Raw genomic sequence first — 21,520 nt, 5'->3', positions numbered from 1 at the left:
CTGGGAGAGATGCGGCCGGCTGCCCCGAAGCTGGTGCCGGAGCGGGACCTGCCATCTTCCAAGGACTGGGCAGCCGCGGCTGTTCCCACCAGATGCGCGGCTCAGCCTTTCCCTTTCCTTTGCTCCTGGTGCCAGATCGGGGCAGGGATCCCTCGCACGAGGCCGTGGGGGCTCCGCCGACCCCCCGCCTGCGTTTCCAACCCAGAGCGATTGTTTGGTGCAGACATGAAAGCCCGCGGCCGGGCTATCTGAAGCCACCCTCCCCTGCGAGCAATTTCCAACGTGATAATCTTCTCAATTATTCCCCTGAGCTGCCACTGCTGCAGAAAGCCAAGCTGCCCCCGTGAAGGGCTCCACATCTTGGAAACATTAGGGACCCCTTTCGCTGCCGGGGCGCGCGGCGTCTCAGCGATGGCCGGCCGGGAGCCGCCCTCCCGCCCCTCCGTCCCCTGCACTGGGTGTTTCCAGCTCATTAAAATCGCAGACACATTTTTCATCTCTTTATTTCTACCACTGTCATCGTCATTGTTTCAGGCTGGTGCAAATTGGGAACTGGCCGTGCACTGACGCTGCTGCTCCGCTCCACCCGGCAGCCGCCCTTGTCCCCAGGACGGGCAGGAGGGCCCCGCTCCGGGGATGGGGATCGGGATCGGGATGGCACCGACCTCCTGCTGCCGTTCCCCTTTTGCACCCAGGTCCATGGCACTGCCCGGCGCGGGACCCCCGGCACGCCGCCTCCCAGCTCTTTCCGACGTGGCTTCCCCTCCGCAGCCTGCCCGTGGGGTGCACGGCTCAGCCGGGGGCAGGAGGAGGGTGCAGTGCTGGTGGGAAGGGTGCCGGAGTTGTGCCGGTGTCCGGCGAAGGTCTGGGTTGAGCCCCTGCTGCCGGCCAGGGGCAGGGGGAACGGAGGTCTCGGTGTAATTGCAGGACCCCCCAGTGTTTCCGAGGGGCTCCAAGGGCTCAACGGCACCGGGGATGGGGGCTGAAGGCTGTGGGAAACTCAAAAACAGGGCAGCAGCATCCCCGGGCTCAAGGGAGCAGGGACAAGGACTCCCCTTCGTTATGCACGGGTCCCCAGCAGCACCAGGGCACCCGTCCCCGGGCGAGGGGCCTCGGTCTTGCCGTTCTGTCCCCTGTGCCGGCGTCGGTTTGTGCCTCTCCGGCACAGTGCGGCAGAGGGGAGGGAGCGGCTGGGGTCCTCCCAGCTCTGTGGGAGCGAACGGGTGGCTGATGTGGAAAATAATTATGCGATAGATTTTCTCCATTAATAACGAGGAAAGGGAAGAATTCAGTGAATGTGTAACTTCGATCGAGAGCAAGAAGATGCCAGGCCTGCACATGACAAAGTTGTCCAGCACAGTAGGATGCTACCGGAGAACCAGCAGCACAGTCCAACTGGGAAGAATGACAGGGTGTTTGAATAAGCTTGGGAACAGCACAGCCTTCCAGGGCTGCGGGGAGGCAGGGATGCAGAGATGCAGGGATGGAGGGATGCAGGGATGCAAGCATGTGGGGATGCAGAGATGCAGGGATGAGGGGATGCAGGGATGTAAGTCCCAACCTGATGATCCCTCTGCCCACCACATCCCTCTGCCCATGCAGACCCTCTCCGCAGCCCCAGCATGCTGAGGCCTCCTCAGCTCAGCTCAGCGCAGCTCAGCTCAGCGCAGCTCAGCTCCTCTGGCCCTGCTGGGGAACTTGGCAAAATGAAGGGAGAGGATTGCCGAGCAGAGCAGAGCCCAGCTCTTCATCTGTTCTAGGAAAAGAGAGGCCACACCAAGAACTTTCTGAAATTCATTCCTGAATCCTTGGCTGAAAGTCGCTGCCTCTTTGCCGAGGCATTTAGACCCTGGCAGCGCTGGGGCTCGAGACCCGGCCTGGCCATGCTGTCCTGCCCCTTCCCAGCATCCTGGTTTAGGGAGCTGGAGCCCTTGCCATGGCTTGGTTTCCCTGGCCCATGCACCTCTGCAGGTATTCAGGCACGGAGCCGCCCCTACCAGGCACCTCCCGGCCCCTTTTTGTCACCGGAGACACAGGGTGGTGGCTTCTCTGGGCCGAGGGACCCCCAGCATCGCTCTCCCCGCCACGCACTGGCAAATTCCTTTCACATGAACGGGAAACATGAGTTCTCCTCTTTGTTTTTTTCAGGAAAAAAAAATGTTTAAAAAAAAAAATCAAATCAAATCCTATTTGTTCGTGGTCTCAGTGGTCTCCAGTTGTGTGGTTGAGTCTGGAACTCAATGCGATGCCATTGGGATGGCCATGGACTGTGCACACCCCAAACCTGCTGCAAACCTGGGCACACATGGGGACAGATGGACATCCCCGTGTCTCCACTGAAACTGGGAGCAATGGAGCCAGAGTGGATTCAGCTCACGGAGCCATTGCTGGCCCCGCTCCAGCCGGGCTGGCTGGAAGAAGCTCAGGGAGAAGCAGGAGGTGCGGTGGGCATCTGCTGGGAGCTCAGGGTTTGCTGTGTGGTCTTCCGGGGGGGCTCAAATTAGCAAACCAGCATTGTTAAAGAGCTGAAAACATCAGTAACCTCTAATTATCCCCTTTCCCCATGGGAGGAGGCATTTTGCACCCGGGGAGGCCGTGCCACACATCACTCTTTCATCGCAATATTATGGTATTTTCCCCCAACGCCGATGATTAGAACCAGCCGAGCTCCCGTGGCACGGCCCTGCTGCTGGCCCTCGGCGGGCGAGCGCCACTGTGCTGGGACCCTGGAGACCCCCACCCATGGGGAGCACCACTGCAACCCTCATGGGTCCCCCGTTCTTGGGGAGGTCTGAGAAAGCCAAACCAGAGTCCTGGGCATGGCCCAGCATAGAAGCATCCTTCCTCTTGCAAAGAGGTGACATGGGCTTAGTCCCTGTCCCTGAGGGGCTTTGCCCGCTCTGAGCAGCATCAGGTCTCTTGGGACCTGGGTTCACCCTCTGCATCCCAGACCATCCCCGGGCCAGGGCTGGGGACACGGCAGGAGAGACCCTCTGCCTGTGGGAAGGTGCTGGAGCTTCAACGCTGCGACGAGTGGCCAGGTCTGTGCTGTTGGGAGCTGCCTGGCCAGCCAGGGAAGAGCAGGGATGGATGGAGCGGTTGAGATGAAGGAGCCAGGTCACGGCATCCCTCCATGCCACAGTCCCCTCTGAGCCAGGACAGAGCTGTCCCCCAGGTGAGGAGCCGTAAATACCCGAAATGCCATGGGGGGGAGAGACGGCACGCTGAGAGCGCCCGGAGTGCGTGCGGGGCAGGGAGGAGGCTGGGGATATTTGGAAATGTACTTTTTCTGCTTTCACAGTGCAGCATACATTTTTCCTTCATTTAATCTTTTTTGCTCAAATTCCCAAGTGAAGAATTCTTTCCATGAGCCAGAGCCTGCCGCAGCGGCTCTACGCCCGGCCGTGGGCACTGGGGACCAACCGGGGACTGTGCCCCTGCATCCCTCCTCCAGCTGCAGCAGCATGGATGCTCAGGGTCCGGTGCGAGGGTCGCAGCAGCCTCGGCCCCGCTGGCACCCTCCCTGGCAGTGCTTCAGCTCCACTCACCCACCACGACCCTCTTTGCCTCCCGCTCCTGCAGTTCGGTGCTTTTTGGGATGATGGCAAAGCTGAACCTCCTCTGTGTGCTTCAAGAGGGGAGCTGCCCACAACCCAACAGCGTTTTAAACAGCTCAGACTTTGTCTTTATTCCAGCTCCTGAAAATTGAATTTGTTAGTGGCATAAACAGGATATAAAAGGCTGAAAAAAAAAAAGAAAAAGGAGAGGGGAACATTTTTCTTCATGGCTTTGCCTGCAATGGAGGAAGCGACCTGTGGGGACCACATCCCCTGGCACTCCTGTGTGTTAGCAAAACTCCTCTCTTAATGGCAAACAGACCCCAGCGACCCGCTCCGTCCAGTGTCCCAGGATGAGAGCTCCTGACCCTTGGGGTTTTCTTAACACAAAGGTCTGCCTTTCGCCATTTCTGCTCTTTCCTCCTTTTTTTTTTTTTCACGGTATTCTCCAAAATTCACGGTGGTTTATAGTGCTCTTTGACGTCAGCCACGAATGGGGCTGCCAGGTGGTAATAATTTTCCTGAATGTCGGCTAAATACAATTATCACTCTATTTTCACTTCAGAAATATTAAAGTTTGTGTCCCTCCTGTTATTAATTCTGGGAGAAGCCTTTATAAGTCACCGTGACACACGGCCATTGGCCCTGGGGCGCTGGCAGCCACTGCGGGGACTGGTGACCACGGACTGGGGTGTCCCTGGCTGTGCCGCATCCCCGGGCTGTGCCGCGTCCCCGGGCTGTGCCGGAGGGAAGGGGTGGGAGACAGTGCTCGGCGGACATGGGGACCAGGGCCAGGAGCTGGGATGTCAGTGCGGTGAGGATGGAGCTTGGGGCTGGGAGGGCGAGGAGGGACCCGTGTCCCCAAGGGAGACCCAAAGTCCCGGTTCCCATGGATGGGGCACGATGCGCCGGGGACCGGGAACGTGCAGGGCAGCTCTGCTGATCATGATGAGGCCGAGGGCTGGGGCTGCATTTACAGCAATGGTGGAGCAGGTGTGTGTCTGCTTCTTCACTCGGCTCCGTGAAATCAAGCCTTACCTGGACCCCAAGCGTGGCCGAGGGCAGGGGCAGGTCTCAGCCCTACAGCCCGGCCGGCTGCCCTGCGGTTTTCTGTGCCTGGGGATGCTCGCCCGGGTGTTTCCCATTCCTGTGCCAGTGCAGCAAGGTCAATCAAAGGACTAACTTGTAGACAGCCCTTAGGACATGCTGTTTCCTTCTGGCTTGCTGTCCAAAGCATGAGCACATCTGTGCAGTTTTGGCCAGGGCAGGCAGGAGCAGAGGAGCCGTCGGCTTTGGTGATGGTACAAATCGGATCCTGACAAATCGGTCAGGTTTGCTGTTAAGCATCCAATTTCAGCTGCAGCCAGCCAGACCCGTGGCAGTGACCAGAGTTGACAGAGGGAGGTTGGATTTTAAGCAAACTGGCTTAAAACTAAGCTCCGGCACAGAGACACGCCATCACAGCCTTTGGCTGCTGAGTCCCAGCCGGGCAGCCCAGCGATGCTAACCCTGAGACCAGGTTCTCAGCCCTGGCATGTGCTGGAGTGCAGGTACAGCCTCGCACCCGGTGTTTGCCTTCCCTGTGGGCACCCAGATGGGCACCCTGCTTGCCCCCGGCTGCCCAGGGGCACCTCCAACCTCTGCAGTGCATCCCCTCACCGGTAGCACATGCACCAGGAACCGCGACTGCAGCGGGGCACGTGCGGGACCAGACCGCTGAGGGCGAGCGACGGCCACGGGCGCCGGAGCCACGAGCACAATGGCTGCCTCCGCAACCCTCCCCGGGCTCTGTGGCTGCCAGGGAGAATTTCCCCATCCAGGACCAGGAGCCTGCCCAAAGCCTTTGTCTTCTTCTGAATTCCAGCTGGTGAGAGTCATCCACTGGAGTCAGAGGATTTACCCTCCTGGGGAATTATGTGCAAGAGGGAACCATGTAGTCACATTAAAATTATTTGAAAAAGGACGGGACTTCTGAGTGCTGTCTCACGTGGAGCCAGGAACATCCATCTGACTGATGCTTCCATCTGTCTTTCTCAATAGTTTCCTTAAATAGCACAAATATTAAAAGAAATTCAATTGGAATTTGGCGTAAATGATTCTTAGGAGAATAGAAGAGGGCCAGCTACTAAAATACCACTGGTTTGCTCCCTTCCAGTAACAAACACATGATTTTCACTGCTAGGAAGGCCACAGGCAGCTCATAGCCATGCCCGGCAGAGAGGAAGATGCTCCGTGGTCACTGATGCTTTGGCATTGCCAGGAGAGTGGTGCCGGCTGTGCCCGGGGCAAGGGGCACAGTGGGCACGGCAGCAGCACCCATCTCCCCTGGGGAATCCCAGCCCTCTGGTGGCAAAATAATCTGCAGAAATGCTGCAGTTCCAGGTTTCCAGGCTGTCTGAAAGCCCAGTCCTGCTGCCCCAAGCCTCAGGCTCCCAACCCTGCGCCATGCAGCCCATCTCCCTGCCTTTTCCCAGAGAAACCTTCCCCGAGCCCCCACTGCACACAGACCGGGGAGGAATTGCTGCAATGGCAGGAAGAGATTTCTGAGCAATTTTTATGCCATGTCTCAGTTCGCCAAAGACTTCCCCTGCCTTTTGGTTTTAGTTTCATGTCCCGTCAGCTTTCCCCAAGACACCCGTGGTGCTGTGGAGCGGGAAGTTGGTTTATGGTCCGTCTCACCGTGGGAGACTTCTCACTGTCATGTTTACTCTTACTTTGTCCGTCCAGCTCAGCTGCAACTCAATGTACAAGGAGAAATGGCAGAGTCTCAGCGGCACATGCGAGATGTAGATTGATGTTGGCTGCGAGGACAGCACTTGGTGCAAGCCCTCGTCCATAGGATGCTGGGGCTGGGGGGGTTTCTGCAGAGACCCTTCCCTGACGCCTGCCCGCTGCTGGGGAGGAGTTGAAGAAAACCTTCAAGAACCCCCAACCTTCATGTCCATCTCCTTCTTTTGCCTTCTCCGGTGAATACCGAGGTCTAAGCGCAATGGTTCATGCAGCGAGCAAGCACATCCTCCCTCCTCCCAGGGCTCGCTCCATTCCACCATCCTCATCTCCTGGCTACCTGTGAGCACTGCCCAAACACAACCTCTCCCTGAGAAATCCCAGCTCAGCCGTAACCACCGGCCCCATTACAGCAGACGAGCCCCAGCGCCGGGGCGATGCCCTTCCCTCAGCCCGTCGGCGAGCCCATTGGTGCTAGCCGGCACCGAGCCCGTCCCGCGCGAGCCGCCGTGGTGTTTTTCCCGCTCTGACAGCTGTACGGAAATTGGAAGGCGACGCTGACATGTGTCAACAATAACCAGCGAACAAGCGCCGACGGCAGCGGCTGTCCCCACCACCTAGAGGAGGCTGGCCACTCTTGGCTGAAATCACGACAAATTGCGGCTGGGAAGCAGGAGTATTGTTTCAATTATTTCCATTATATAAAGTCAAGCCATTTAATATATTCTGCCTCAAAGGGGCTCAACTAAAGAGATAAAATAAACACTGGAAATCTGCTCCACTGGCACAGACCAGGAATTCGGTTTCGACACCAAACCTTCCCTCCCACCTCACTGCTCGCCTTCCCTTTCCTCCTCCCGGCTCCCTCTCCTCCTCCTGCTGCTCCTCGGCCTTCGGCACCGCTCGACACCAATTCTGACTTTGGGCTTTGCTTCTGTTTTGGCAGCCGAAGCGCTCAGAGGCTACGCAGCCACGCCGGCGGCTGGAGCCGGAGCCGAGCCAGAGGAGCCGCGCTGGCAAGAGAGGAGCGGGAGCTCCAGTGCTCTCTCTGGGATGAAGGATTTGATTTAAGGCAAACCTTAAACCTCAAGGCAAACCTTAAACCTCTTGGGGTGCCGGATCCCCCTGAGAGCAGCGGGACTGGCAGGCAGCACAAACCCAGGACCAGCTGGAGCCTGGCAGGAGGAAGAGGAGGAGGAGAGCAAGCGTGCCGCAAGCGTGCCGCAGGCTGCTCGGCACGCTTGGCTGACGCCAGCGCTGAAGTCAGCCGCCTTCACGCCATCCTCCCTGCTTGGGAGAGCAGACGGCATCCCGGCACCGAGGGGTCTCATCGGCTCCGTGTGCCGGCATGGTAGGCTGGAATTGCCTCCTGCCACGCAGAGCCCAGCTGCTCCCACCAGCTCCGGTCAAACGGGAGCTGCTTCCCATTACGGCTCCCCATGGCACCGGCCTTGCCGGAGCTCTCCTCCCTCATGGGGCTGTGCTGGCCCAGGTGTTCCCAATATGCCAGCATGCGGACAGGAGCACCCGGTTACACCAGGCTCCTGCCTGGGCGGTAAATCTGCAGTTTGGCCTTTCCCAGCCAGTTTCCCTGTGCATCTGCTGAGCTCTGAGCTCTGCCTGCACCAGGACGGGGATCATGAGCAGTGCCACCACCAGGGACCTGGGCGACGGAGCTGGCCATGCCGCAGGATGCCCGGCAAGGGCCGCGGTGCGGCGTTAGGTGGAGCCGGCATTTCATAAGTGCGGGGGAAAGGCCTCTGCCGAGCTGGCGTGGGGAGCGGCTGTGACTTTCCATTCCTGTGGGAAGTGGGCTGCCACCGTCCAAGCATCTGGGCTTGTTATGATGGGAGAGGAATGCCAAATATTTTTCTTCCTTATCCACTACCATCCGCTCAAACCCTCCCCTGATCAAACCCACATTCATCGCCTGGGATGCACGAGGGCCCCTGCTCTGGAGAAGATATCTCTCCCGGCGGCCGCTCCAGCCCTCGCGGCTGCGGGAGGCTCATTGCACCTGGGGAGAAAACCCTGCCTTCGGCCGGGGGCTCCCTCCATCCCACTGCCCCTTGCTGCCTCCTTCCCACCGCTGCCAGCCAGCTCCAGCCGTTTCATTTTCGCTTTGCTGCCTTGGCCAGGAGCATCCCTGGTGCCTACATCCCTGTGCCAGCATCCCTGTGCCAGCATCCCCGTGCCAACATCCCTGGCTGACCTGTGGCCCCGCTGGGGTCACGTCGTCCCCTCCGGAGCCCCGGGCATCCCGAAAGTAGCCGCTGGGGTGGTGCCACGGGCGTGTGCCCCAGGACGCCAGCCGTGCTGGGAAGGAGGCAGTGCTGCCTTGGAGGGTCACCAAGATTTTTCCAAAGATGAAAGCATGCTCAAGTGTCAAACAAACTTTCCGAATTATCTTCCTGGACACTTTCTCCCTGGTGCTTTGGAAGGCGGAGCAGGAACATTTCATTCCCTCTGCGCTGGCGAGGAGCGGGGCTGCGTGAGGGAGCTGGGAGCTGCCAGCGGCACCCGCGGGCTCTGCCTTGCTTCTCCCCGGCATCACCCGTGAGTCACCGCGGTTGCCGTCCCAGCACCGCCAGCCAAGCTCCCCGCCCCCCGCAGCCCCCCAAAATGCTTCCTGGCACAACAGAGGGGCAACAGGCGCCTGATTAAATAGCAGACAACACATCATCCCTTCCCACTGCAATTTTCAGAGGAGTAGTCATAAGTAGCCAAATTAAGGCAAATAAAAGGATTTCTCTGCTCCCTCAGGGGCACCCAGCACCCACCGGCAAGGAGCCGGACTGGTAGCTTTGCTGGCCTTGGCAAGGCCTCCATGCTATTGCACAGCCCAGTGATGAGCTGAGCAAATTACTGTGTGCCGTCCCCAAGGACCCAGTGTTAATGAGAGCCACCTAATTAGCACACTCCTCCTGCGAGGGTGCTTAGGCTGGCAGGGCTCGCTCCGACATCCACTCGCTCGTGCCAGCAGCTGGAAAGCGTGACCGGGGATGAGGCGCTTCCCTGGCCCTTGCACAGCATTTTCCTTCCAGGTCTGGACAATGAAAATTCTCAATCAGCTCCTGCGGAGCTGGGCTGGCCCCGCCGCGGAACAAGGAGCTACCATGAGCCCTGCCAGGGTGCCAGCCCAGCCGGGCACCCACAGTTCCCCCCAGCTACAGCCATCCATCACCGGCAGCCCCCGCAAACACCAGTGCAGCCGCCTGCAGCCATGATTCGGAGATACTCAAGTATCTCCAATGCTATTCCCATATCCATATTTTTCTCCGGTCCTGTGCCGGGATGGCACCAGCATGCTCGTGCCCACACGGGCCCCCCCCAGCCCACGCGGATCTGTGATGGGGACGCCGTGTTGCAGGCTTGGCTGTTTATGGAAAGTAAGGCTGAGCCAGATGCTGAAAACCTGCATTTTATGGGTAATTTTTCAATTTATTTCATATTGGTATTAGAAAAAACCCTAAAGCGATCCCAACCGTTATTACTTCTGGTTTCCTATGGCGAGGCCCAAGGGGTCTGAAACAGCTCCTTTGTTGTCTGAATCATTAACTCTTCAGGAATGAAACGCTGTGGTGCTGGATGGGAGCAGAGAGGAGAGATGCTCAGGGAGGCTGAGGGGGAGAAGGGGAGCCGGTGGGAGAAATTCCTGGGGGTAGAGGAGAGTAATCCCAATGTGCTTTCCCTGGGCACGGTCGGATGTCCCAGGACACTGATGAACACATCCACTGCAGCCCCATGGGTTTGCTGGTGCTCAGTGGTTCCCCAACCCATTTGTCCCTCCCAGGTAAAGCAGACCCAGAGCATCCCAGGTGGGAATGAGCCCGCTCCAGCTGGCCTCAGCCTTGCCTGCTGGAGCAAAACCCAGGAAAATCGGTGCACCTTGAAAGAATGAAGCAGACAGAAACTCTCCCTTGGTTGACTGGAAGCCCTCAGGACCCAGGTCCAAACCCAAACCTCTCCGTGGAGCAAGCACGGATGCAGTGTGCTGGCAGAGCCACATCAGCACAGCTCAAGGTACTCTGGGTTTTCCCCCAAAAGACGGGAGCCAATTCTTGGCCCTTTTATTCCCCTGTGCCCCACAGCTGGCTGGGTTGTGGGATGGGCAGGCGGGTCAGCATCTGTCCCAGGGGTGCTCAGGGAGGTCCTGTGTGTCCAAGAATTCCCCTCTGTGCCCTGTCCAGGGGAAGGAGAGGGGCATAATGTGCTGGTTTGCACTTGCTGATGCCAGAGGTGGGTGCTCTCTGTTGTTGGGGCTGTCACTGGTGGCCAGTGGCCCTGGAGCGCTGGTTGGGGAGGTCACCAGGCTGCTCCAGGGCATGGCTCCTGGCACGAGGCCGGCATGTGCCAGCGCGATGGGGCAAGCACATGGGGCTCCCAGGACGGGGACCCGCAGCCCTGGCACCCGTGGCTCAACCTGCGGGTACCTGGCGAGTGAGGTTTCGCAGCCGAGCCCCTTCCCTCTCCTGTCCTGCATGCCCCTCCGGGCACAGCAAGAGCCCCCGGCGTGCGTTTTGGGGAGCACTGCGTAGGGCGAGGAGTGTGGGCGGCCGCGTGGGAGCTGGGAAGAGCTCAGCGCAGCTCGGCTCAGCTGAGTTTGGCTCAGTGCAGCTCAGCGAGCTCGGCTCAGTTAGCGTGGCACAGCTCGGCTCGGCTCGGCTCGGCTCAGCACAGCTCCCGCAGCTCGGAGGGAGGTGAGTTATGAGGCGCTCGGAAAAATCAAAGTCAGCTGCAGTCCTGGGGACAGCAAGGGCAGATCCACAGCCGCCACCGGAGCTGCCGGAGACCCACCACGGCTCCCAGCCGGCCGGCCTGCCCTGGGGCTCAGCCGTACCTGGGGGCTGCCGCCATCCCCCCCAACCCTGCTGGGGCTGCCAGGGTTGGGAGCGGGGGGCTGAGCCTTTTGGGGGGGCGGGAGGGGGGGCTGGCGGAGGCAGCGTCACCCGCCTGGCTCCACCCCCCCCAAATCACAGGGGGCTTCGCCGTGACCCCGGCGCTGGGATGGCAGCGGGACAGTCGGACCGCGGCGGGACAGTGGGACGGTTCCCAGCCGAGGTGGCGGCTGGAGCGCTCCGGTGGGGGTACTCCAGCCAATTTGTTTGCGAGTTGCTTTGTTGCTGCTGGGGGATTTTTTTTTTTTTTTTTATTATTATTATTTTGAAGGGGGGGGAGTGAGGAGGGGGGGGGCTGGCACCGGCTATAAAGGCAGAGCTCCCTGGAGCAGCCGGCACTTCCCCGCCACCATGAGCGCTCCCCTGGCCTGACAGCCCCTGCTTCCCCGGGGCTCGCTGGCTCATGCCACCATAAAGCGAGGCTGCGTGCCTGCGGCAGCACCGGGGTGGGATGGTGTGAGCCCGGAGCAGCTCTCCTCCCTCCCACCGCCCCTCGGCTGGCTCTGGCAGGAGGCAAACCCGCCAGCCGCTTGGATGATTTGATTTCTTCCCTGCCCGAAATTACTCCTGCCCAGATGCAGTGGATAATATTCATGTTGCTGTTATTCATCAGCTCCATGGAAATGCTCACGCAGAACCGATGGAAGAAGCAAGGTAAGGTGTGCGTGGCCAGCTCGTCCCACTCAGGTATTGCGAGGCAGCTCAGGGACACGGGGCTGCTGGACCCTGCCAGCACCGGAGCCGCCGTTGCTGCCTGTGCGGAGCAGGCGGGAGGTTGGAAGGAACCGGGAAGCAGCATCCTCCCAACCCGACCCCTTGGGCCCCGTTGGAGACCGGCTGCATTCCCCTCTCGGTGCATGGCGCAGGGCTGGCTCAGGGTAGGTGCGTGGAAAAGGCATTGCCTGCCCAGTGCCAGTCCTGCCCTCGGGGCTGGCAGGGGCCAGAGGGACGCTGGCTGGCACGGGGACCAGCTTTGCAAATCCCAGGAGAGCCGGGCACAGTGGGGATAGTGCAGAAGGGGCTGATTTTCCAGTATTTCCCTTCTCTGCTTAACGCATTAAGTACATGGGGAGGAAAACCTCCTGGAAGGTTGCTCAGAGCCACTACAGGCACTGCCTGTCCCCCCTGCCCCATCCTTCCCCCCAGCAGAGGCACCAGCCGAGCTGCTGCTCGGTGCCAGGGCAAGGGCAGGGTGCGTGCCAGAGCTGTGCCGAGGCACGTGTACCCCTCCGTTGAGCACCGGCTCGTGTCCCCTCACCGAGCAGTGCCAGTCGGCTGTGGGAAGCAGGGCCAGGGCTGATGCTCAGCTCTGTGCTGGGAGCAGCTCGGTTTGGAACTGGCTTGTGCCAGGGCAGGGACAGGACCTGGTGGGACCAGGGCTCTCGGGGGCCAGGGGTTGGAGCCCGGACAGCTTTCCTTGTGGTTGTTGCATGTTAAAGACATGCGGAGGCAATGGGCACATGTGATTATGCGGGCCACCGGGCTGGCTGCCAGAATGCCCCTGATCGGACACAGCCTGGCGCCAAGAGGGGCTCAGGGTGCCACGGGGCCAGTGCTCCGGCTGCTGGCGTTCGATGCAGAGCGTTCCGATGCTACGGGATGCATGGGGGCCTCAGGTCCCAGCAGCACCCAGGGGTCTGGCCACAGCTCCCGTTGTCTCTCCCAGTACAGAAGGGCTGGCACGATCTCTGGGGGCTGGGAGCCACGAGGGATGCTGCAGCACCCCACCGCTGCCCTGCTGCCACAGAGGGGACAGTCTGGGCAGCCCAGAGCCCAGGAGTCTCCCGGTGCCTGCAGAGCCCACAGCGGCAGAGCTGGGCTCAGGGCGAGCAGCGGTGGGTGACGTTGCACTGATGTCCGGCACAGCCCAGGCAGGGAGCGCCCGCCCGGGCACCCCAGTACACCATGAGCCCCCTGCCCAGTGCCAGTCTCAGCTCGTCCCTGTGCACTGGATCTGCAATCGATGCTGGGCGAGGGGAGGCAAACCCACCAGGCGTCCCTAATTTCCCCAGTCCCATGGTTTCGGCGTGAGCCACGTCCCATTGTGTGGCACAGCCTTCCGCCGGCTCTGCGGCAGCTCCCGGGTGTTGCTCCGGGCGGCAGAGCCACGTGCCATGCCGGCAGCCCCGAGGCTTGCGGGACAGAGGAGAGGGATCTGGCCGGCCAAGCCTTCCCCCGGCTCCGCACCATGGGGCTATTTTTAAAGCCGGTGACGGGAATGAGGCCCTGGAGCCTGCGCAGGGCTCCCCACCATCACTGCCCCAGACGGGGGTTGGAAGGAGAGCGGCAAAAAAAAAAATCATCAAAAAGAATTAGGGAAGGGAAAGAGGCTCGTAAATCCCTGGGTCTCCAGGGAAGCCGCTCCAGCTGCAGCCAGGAACACAAATGTTGTCAGCATTTGGTAAATATGTAACGGAGACCATAACAACTTAATAGATCCAAGGTGCTTCGTTAGTGCGCTCCCAGCAGAAGCAGCCCTAACGAAGCCTCCTGGCCATGCCATGCCACGCTGCCGTCCAAGCCCCTGTGCCCCAGCGAGGGGACCAGGATGAGCCAGCTTGGGGACAGCTACACAGCTCCAGGGACCGGCTTGCACCCGGGAAAGCTGTGCCGGGGACCAGCACACAGGGCTGCGAGGCATTGCCCACCAGCATCTCCCCCGGTTTCCCCAGCACCAACTTCTGCTTTCCACCATCCCCTCTGCACCAGCCACCGCAGCTGTGGGGTCCTTCTGCTGTCAGCTTGTGGGGGATCAGAGAGGATCGGTGCCAGGCATCGTTCCTGGGGCTGAAACCCGTGTCTGTGCCGGGCAGTGCCCAGCACAGCAGCTTGTTTGGCTCACCCTCGCCCGCTCGGCTCTGCGGGGACTGGAGCTGCTAGGGCTTGGACCCAGGGGTCTGCATCAGCTTGGACCGGGGGATCCGCATCAGCCCCTGCCAGTCCCAACCGCAGGCGCTGGGCTCTGCTCTGTCCAGGGCAGCCACCTCCTTAGGCGTTCTCTATGTGCAAAAAAAACCATCTTAATGCTCCAAGATCTGCTGGCAGATGGAGCCCTGGGCCCGAGCATGCAGCGTTGGCGCTGCTGGCACCGTCACCGCTGCACGACACGAGCCTTTGCTCAGCAGCGCCCGGGGGACCCCACGGTGCCAGAGCCGAGCAAACACTTCCCAACACAACCGGGCACAGCAAAAGCATCGTCCACCTGCACGCAGGAGCTTGGTGGCCCCTTACGGAGATGGCCAGCCAGCCCGGGGGTGCAAAAAGACACCGGGCGCAGGTAGCCCCACTGCTGGGGCCACAGCTATCCAGCTCCCAAAGTGCCCCCGTGCTGGAAGCACCTCTCTGGGCTGCATTTCTCTGGGTGCAGGGAGCTGGCTCGGGGAGGAGGAGCGGTTGGCAGGGTCTCTGCAGGCCTGGCGGGGGCTGGCAGCCCGTCCTTGTCCCTGGGAGCAGAGCCCACCTCAGGGCTGGCTGCCGTCACCCAGGTTGGGAGCACTGCAAAGGCAGCCAGGGAGGCGGCAGAGGCTCTTGAGCAACCAGACAGATCATTATCTCGGCTCCTTTTGAACGTTTCCAAAATGCTCTTTGTCCCCTGACACTTAGCAGGCATCAACTAATTAATCCAGGTCAGAGCATATTTCTACCCGCTGATTGAGCCGTTGTTTAGGATGCTTCCCACGGGACAGGCACGGCTGATGTAGGGACAGGGCTCAGGCTGGCACCCTTGGGCAGAGCTGGACACGGGGCAAACCCTCAGTCCTGGACCTTGGCGCGATGGAGGCGGTGATGCCCGAGCTGAGCGCAGTGGGGAGCGACGGCTTTGCACGTCCCCACGCTGCCAGCCTGCAGAGAGAGGGGGGATTTGGGGAGCGGAGGGAGGTGGGGAGGCATTTGCAGGGAAAGGGGACAGTGCTGTCACCCCCACGGGTTGAAGAGGGGCTGCCGCGGGGCTGGGACCCTCCCCGGTGCCTCGGCCGTGCCGTGCACGTGTGCCGCAGTCGTGCCGCAGCCCCTCTCCTCCATTTGTCCCTGCAGCGAGCGCTGGCCTGCTGGAGAACTGCACGGGCTGCGTCCTGTGCTCGGAGGACAACGGCTGCATCACCTGCCACCACCGGCTCTTCCTGCTCATCTGGAGGGACGGCATCCGCCAGTACGGCATGTGCGTCCACACCTGCCCCCCCGGCTACTTCGGGGTGCGAGGGCTGGAGGTCAACAGATGCACAAGTACGTCCCGTGACAGCCAGGGCCCCCTCCAGCTCCTCCCAGTACCCCCACGTCCCCTCGCCGCCCCGCTGTGGGAAGGGCGATGGCTGCGTTTCCCGCAGCATCCCCGGCGGCACAGAGCCAGGGGCAGCGGCGAGACCTGGGGGCAGCCGGGCCGTGGGGCTTCTTCCCCTTTTCCCTTGCCCAGAGCTGCAGCCTGGACCCTGCAGGTTTACAAAGGGCTTTGGGTCCCCGGCGGGCACTGGGGCTACCAGCTCCGGGCTCGCCACGTGCTGGCCCTCGGGCTTGCCCAACTGACCAGCCCTCCTTCCCGGCAGAGTGCAGGTCGCCCAGCTGCGAGAGCTGCTTCAGCAGAGACTTCTGCATGAAGTGCAAAGACAAGTTTTACTTGCACAAGGGCCAGTGTTTTCGGCAGTGCCCCCCCAGCACCACGGTGCAGCCTGGCACCCGCGAGTGCCAAGGTAAGCAGCACCCGCACCCCGTGCCCGTGGTCCCTGGGGATGTGCCCCGGCGCTGGGTGGTCACTGTCCCCATTCTGCACCCCTGTCCCCCGCAGAGACGTGCGAGCCGGGACCGTGGAGCGAGTGGAGCGCCTGCACCCACGAGGGCCGGACCTGCGGCTGCAAGTGGGGCGTGGAGACACGGGTCCGGGAGGTGCCGGGGGCTCCCCGGGAGGAGGGGGCCGCCTGTCCCGCGCTGCTGGAGACGAGGAAGTGCCGGATGAGGAAGCACTGCCCGGGAGGTGAGCACCGAACCGCCTGACGCCCCCAGGTCCCTGGGACGGCTTTGCACCCCTCCAAAGTGAGCCCCGAGGCGTGCCACGGGAGGGGGGGGCGGTGGCGGCGGTCCGGTGGTGGCCGGCGAGCCTGGCTGTCGTCTCCCAAGCATTTTGAAGCCAGTGGCTGTAACTGTGCAGTTCTGGAGAAAGCCGCTTTCTCAGGCACATGTGCTGAGCAGCCCCGGCGTTGGCGCTGGCGCTGGCTGCGGGGCTGGCAGGGACCCCTGCGGGCAGCGTGCCAGGCTGGCTGCTCTTACCCGGCAGCCCCCGAGACCGCCTGGGACCGGCCGGCGTCCCCTTCGACCGCTGGGCTGGGACAGGCGCTGGCGTGAGCTGCCGCGGTGGGACGAGGCTGCCGAGCTCCGGCTCCCGTCCTGCCACGCTTGCAAAGGGAAAGGCACGGCCGGGGCTTTCTGCACTGCAGTTGTGAATATGGAGGGTTGAGACCCGCAGTGGAGGTTCCTGCCAAAACCTCCGAGCCCCCAAAATATCTGGAGCGCTTGCGCAGCTGGAGGGCATCACCCAAGGAATTTCGGATGGCCAAAGCTTTGGGAGACACCCCAGGGCAGGGTCTGACTCCGTGGCTCGCCTGGCCAAATGTTCGCCCCTACTCCTGCACCTCCTCCCACCGTGGCAGCACCACATCCCCCGGGCTGGGGGCTCCCCGGCACGGGGCTCCCCGCCACCTCTCGCAGCACCAAGACCTGGCGCGGGGTCCAGCCGGGCAGCGTGGGCGCGGGTGCGTGGCTGGCGCTGGGAACCAGGAGGCGGCTGATGTCATTTTTGGATGCAACCGTCTGGACCGAAGCTGTTCTAATAAATTTCCGCTTAATAACTGGCAGAAAGAGGGATTGCATGAGATACCGATCTGTAGGGCCTGGAAGGAGATCTAAGCCGCCGGCCCCAGCGGTGCAGAGGTCTGCGGTTCAGAGCTGCGGGCTCACTATGTGCCGTGGGATGCGCCGGCCGGCACCGCCAGCGCGGCGGGGGCCGAGGGCGGCAAAGGAAAGGACTGCAAGGGGGGGGGAAGAGAAAAAGGATGGAGAAAGGGGGACAATAACAGAAGCTGTGCGTGCTGGGGCTGGGGCTGTGGAGCCAGGAGAGCAGCTTCGTCTCCGCATCATCAATCATAAATAATATTTTCCTGCTGACAGCACGAAGGAGCTGATTTCCATCCCCGCCCAGGCCCCGACTCACAGCTTCGGGGTGCCAGGTGGCATCGATTTCGGGGACGTTCCCCTCCCTGCTGGGCTGCGCCGGCTCCGGACCCGGAGAGCTGGTGACAGTTTGATGCGGCGAGTTTGGCGTGGGAGGACGGGCTGCTCCCGAGCGTGGCGTCCCGCGGCGCAGTGCCAGGCGGGTGCCTGCGGTGCCGTGCTCGTGCCCAGCCCTGCCTGGCATGCGGCGGGTCCTGGCGGCGGGGACCGTGGCATCGGTGCTTCAGAGGCACCCCGTCTCGTGAGAAGGCAACGGCACCCCTGAAAAGCTCTTGGCTTCCCGGCTCTGCCCAGGCACCCGCTCCTGCAAGCTGGGGGCCCAGAGGCCATGGTGATGGGCTCAGGGAACGGCGGAGCTCCTCGCTCAAGTCTGCTACCTGGGATCAGCTCCGGAGACAGGTCTGGCCCCACGAAGGTGGAGGGAAATCCCGTCAGTGCCCCACGAGCAGCCCCTGCTGCCTGCTGCCCCAGCCGGGTGGGCAGGAGAGGGCAGCCCCTCCGTGTCTGGCAGGCTGGCCTGGCCGCCAGCTCCCGGGCAGGCTGCTCGGCGTCCCTGCCGTGGCGAAGCGTGTGTCTGCCCTCGCTCCCAGGCTCCTGCCCGCCCGGCCAAGTGCTGGGTTATAGGATCCAGATGCTGGAGGAGGACGATGAGTTCACTTGATGCGGCCGAGACACCCCCAGCCCGGGTGAGCCGAGGAAGGCAGTGGGACCCGATCGTGTGATGAGAGATTTGTGCCACCACTTCTGAGCCATCCCCAGGCAGCTGGAAGGGAGAAGCATCCACGCTTGGCCGAGGCACAAAACCCCTCATGCTGCCGTAAATCTGCCTTTTGTGTCTGCCGCGCTCTCCAGACGCTTGGCGTTCGTGCTGTGCCCTCTCCTTTGTGGGTGGCAACTGTCTGGGAGATCAGAGGCGAAAAACAGAGCCGGGCAGGAAAAGAGCTGGAGCCCTCTGAAAGGATCGGCGACAACAGCGCTGGCGCACGCAGCACCGGCCGGTCGCCGTCCCTGTGCCCCTCACGCCGGGGCTGTGTGGGGAGAGCGGCACCGGACCCCCTCCGTGTCACCTGGCTCGGCATCAGGAGAGCACGTGGTGGGCACGGGAGTAGAAGCAGAGGCGAAGCTGCCAGGTTTTTGGGCAGCCATCCCGCTCCCCAGCGTGGGCTGTCCTTCCCGTCGGAGCCCACGGCATGGCGAGGCTTATCCTGCATCCCTGTTCGGTGTCTCGGCACTGATCCGTCAGCCAGTGGAGCAGGAGCAGAGGGTGCTTGTGTCAGCCCCTCGGGGTGCGCAGAGATTTGGGTCCCAACCGCCTGCCCACGCAGCTCCGAGTCCCTGCCAGGCTATCACCGGGTCGGTCTCACCGGGATGCAGCCGGGCTCTGGCGGCACGTGGGTCGTGCCGCCTGGGCAGGGAGCATCCACGTAGGGAGAGCATCCCCAGGGAGATCATTAGCACGTATGCGTAGATGCACCCTGAGGTCACACTGCTTCCTATCGTGCCCAAACCCTCCCAGGGGCGGCTGGGTCCTGTGCAAGCCCACGGTGGTAAGCAGCACTGTCTTCTCCAGACTTCTCCAGCCCTGCAATTGCAGCAGAACCAGGTGTGGCCACGCACCGTGGCAGAGCCTGGCATGGCCATGGCATCAATTTGGGGCGTTGGTGCAGGCACTGTCCCACTGCAACATCCCCAGTCCTTGCTCAGACAGAAGTTGGGGTATCTCTGGGCAGCCCCCCAGTTTGGCTGAGCTGGCTCCAGCCCATTGCTGGAGATTTTGGGGGTATCAGGATGTAGGGTCCAGCCATGGGAGCCGGCGGGACAACGCATCGGTGTCCCTCTGCCTGTGCTGCCAGGCACACCCAGACTCCCCACAGACCCACACTGCTCTTTGGTGACCTGGAGAGGGGTCTGGGCTCCCCCAAATCGGGAAGAGGGTCTTGTGCTAACACCTGGGGGAGGACGCGAGGTCTGCATCCCACGGATGGGGCTTGGGCCGGATCCTGCTGCCCGGCCAATGAGCGAACCCTCCTTTTCTCCTCCTTTTTCTATTCCAGAGAAAACTGAACCCAAAAATAAAGGCAAAAAGCGACAGAAGAAGCCGAAGACAGAACCGCATGCGGGTACCTAGCGGCACTGGCATGGGAGCCGGGGCAGCGCGGTGGGAGCCGGTCGGGAGCTCACCGTGCCGTCGGCTGGCAGCATGGTGAGCTCCCGACCGGCTCCCGCCGTGCTGCCCCGGCCTCATCACCCCCATTTTTCCATCCACAAAAAAATTGCACAATTTTCTCCCCCTCCTCCCCTTTTCTTCTGAGACAATTTATGGCCTGTAAAACATTTCCTTTTCAGAAAATCTAATTTACAGTGTCCAAAGCAATGCCCTGGGGCTCGGGGAGGGGGTGGCTCCTTTATTTTTTTGTTTCTCCCTCTCCCCCAACCTTCTTGGTCCCTTCCCTTGCTCCAGCCGGGTGGGATGGGGCTGATCCCAGGGTTGGACCCCGTGCCTGCCTGGGTACCGTCCCCCAGGGCTGGGAGATGCCCTGTCCCCACGGTGTCCCGATTGCACAGGGGTGCTGGGGTGCACAGCGTGCCACCGAATTGCTTTGGGTGCTAGATAGGGTCCCCCATCCTCAGCCAGCGGCACAGAGGATGGTGGGACCCCCAGACTGGGACCCCACTGGGGACCATGCAACCGCTTATGGCAGCCCAGCACAGCACTCAGCATCCCCATCAGCACAACCATGGGCCAAATCCTGCCATGCTCGGGCTCGCAGCCTGCGGAAGGCTGGAAGAGCTCCCCTCCCCAGCTGAATGTGGGTGCAGGAATTTGGGGTGACCGTGGCTGCATTTGGTCCAGGACAAGGGGTGCGTACCCCAGAGCAAGCCCGGGCGGGGGATGCTGCTGCCTCCTGCGCTGGGAGCAGCCACCACAGCCCCCTCCCAAATGTCACCTGGGACACGACCTGGGGGTGCTGAGCCTGGCCCCGTGCCGGCGCATCCCTCCGAGCCGACTGCCTGCCGAAATAAACAGCGTACATCCATGAGGCATGGAGGGCTGTATCGGCACATTGAACGTCCGTTTTGCTCAAAGTGCTGCCCCAGCCACAGGCATCGCTCTATCTGGGGGCTTCCTGGGGTCACAGGCCCCCGTCCCTGCTCCAAGCGTGGGCAGGGGGAGGCCAGGTCTGGCAGTGGGGTGTCAGGGTTGCGGGGGCCATGGGGGCTGCAGGGGCACGGTCCCTTCAGGGTGAGAGCGCTGGGTGTCAGCATCGAGCCAGCCCCGAGAGCTGGCACGAAGCCGCCACGGCAGCTCCTCTGTTCGCTTAATGTCAAATAAATGTATTAAAGCCTCCGGCTTCCCTCTTGCCTCCCTGTTTTCCTCATTTCCACAAGGTGCTGGATGGGGATGCCGGCTGCGGCCATGGCATTACCCCTCCGTTCCCTGGCCCCGCTGCGGTGGGAGCGGGCGGTGGGAGCGGGCAGTGGGCACGGCTCGTGGCACTGCCAGGGGTGCGGGAGCATCTGTGCCCCCCTGAGCCCCTCCGGCACATGGCTGGACCCAGACCCTGAAGCGGAGGCGGAAGGCAGCCACTGGCATCGGACTTCTCCATCCCATAACCTGCAGCTGCATGTGCCCCACAGCGTGGCTCCCGGGGGAGGGGGGCACCCTGGCCTCCAGGCACCTGGGTGTTCGGGGAAAGGTTTTATTTTAAAGTTTTTATTTAAAGCATCATCAGCATTGCTCGGCGCCCAAGCCAGCGGCTGGAGCAAGCGGCAAGCAGCATCACCGGGACTGCTGCCCAGCAGGTATCCCGGGCTCAGCTCTGCCACCGGGAAGCACCGAGGGGCTCATCCAGCCGGTTGCTAATTGCCATGAGAGCAGTGGGTCTGGCAGGACTCCGCTCGCAGCGATGGCCGGACCCAGCCACGTAGTCCGGTTACGATGAAGGCACAACCGCAGCACGCCGGTCCCGCAGCAGCTCTGGTGTTTCCCTCGGGAGGCTGAAGCCCCCCCGCTCACCGGGCAGTGTGGCTCCGTGCTGCAGACAGTGCTCCCACCAGCTGCTCCGCCACCGGGGTTCACAGCATCCCCGGCCATCCCGCAGTGACCGGGATGGCAGC

At 62.0% G+C, this 21,520-nt stretch overlaps 1 protein-coding gene across 2 annotated transcripts; it reads left to right on the top strand.

Annotated features, from left to right (window-relative positions):
- The first annotated feature begins 10,905 nt into the window (after positions 1 to 10,905).
- Positions 10,906 to 20,754, top strand: RSPO4 (R-spondin 4). 2 transcript variants are annotated; one of them, XM_069802023.1, is made up of 6 exons: positions 10,906 to 10,984; positions 11,758 to 11,836; positions 15,218 to 15,406; positions 15,724 to 15,867; positions 15,963 to 16,148; positions 19,456 to 20,754. In XM_069802023.1, exons 2-6 carry the CDS (start codon positions 11,758 to 11,760, stop codon positions 19,527 to 19,529), a joined length of 672 nt encoding a protein of 223 aa, XP_069658124.1. In that variant the 5' UTR covers positions 10,906 to 10,984; the 3' UTR covers positions 19,530 to 20,754. The 2 variants fall into 2 exon arrangements, with proteins under 2 accessions (XP_069658124.1, XP_069658131.1); XM_069802030.1 differs by lacking the exon at positions 10,906 to 10,984 and adding an exon at positions 11,282 to 11,371.
- The last annotated feature ends 766 nt before the right edge of the window (positions 20,755 to 21,520 follow it).

Source organism: Haliaeetus albicilla, chromosome 2, assembly GCF_947461875.1.
Source record: "Haliaeetus albicilla chromosome 2, bHalAlb1.1, whole genome shotgun sequence".
In the NCBI taxonomy this organism is placed as follows: Eukaryota; Metazoa; Chordata; class Aves; order Accipitriformes; family Accipitridae; genus Haliaeetus; species Haliaeetus albicilla.
Note: the sequence above shows the minus strand (reverse complement) of the source record. Positions and strands in the feature narration are given on the sequence as shown.

Coding starts and splice junctions, on each gene's coding strand:
- RSPO4 (XM_069802023.1), top strand. CDS start 11,758: ATGCAGTGGATAATATTCATGTTGCTGTTATTCATCAGCTCCATGGAA. Junction 15,868..15,962: donor TGGCACCCGCGAGTGCCAAG/GTAAGCAGCACC, acceptor TGTCCCCCGCAG/AGACGTGCGAGCCGGGACCG. Junction 16,149..19,455: donor GAGGAAGCACTGCCCGGGAG/GTGAGCACCGAA, acceptor TTTCTATTCCAG/AGAAAACTGAACCCAAAAAT.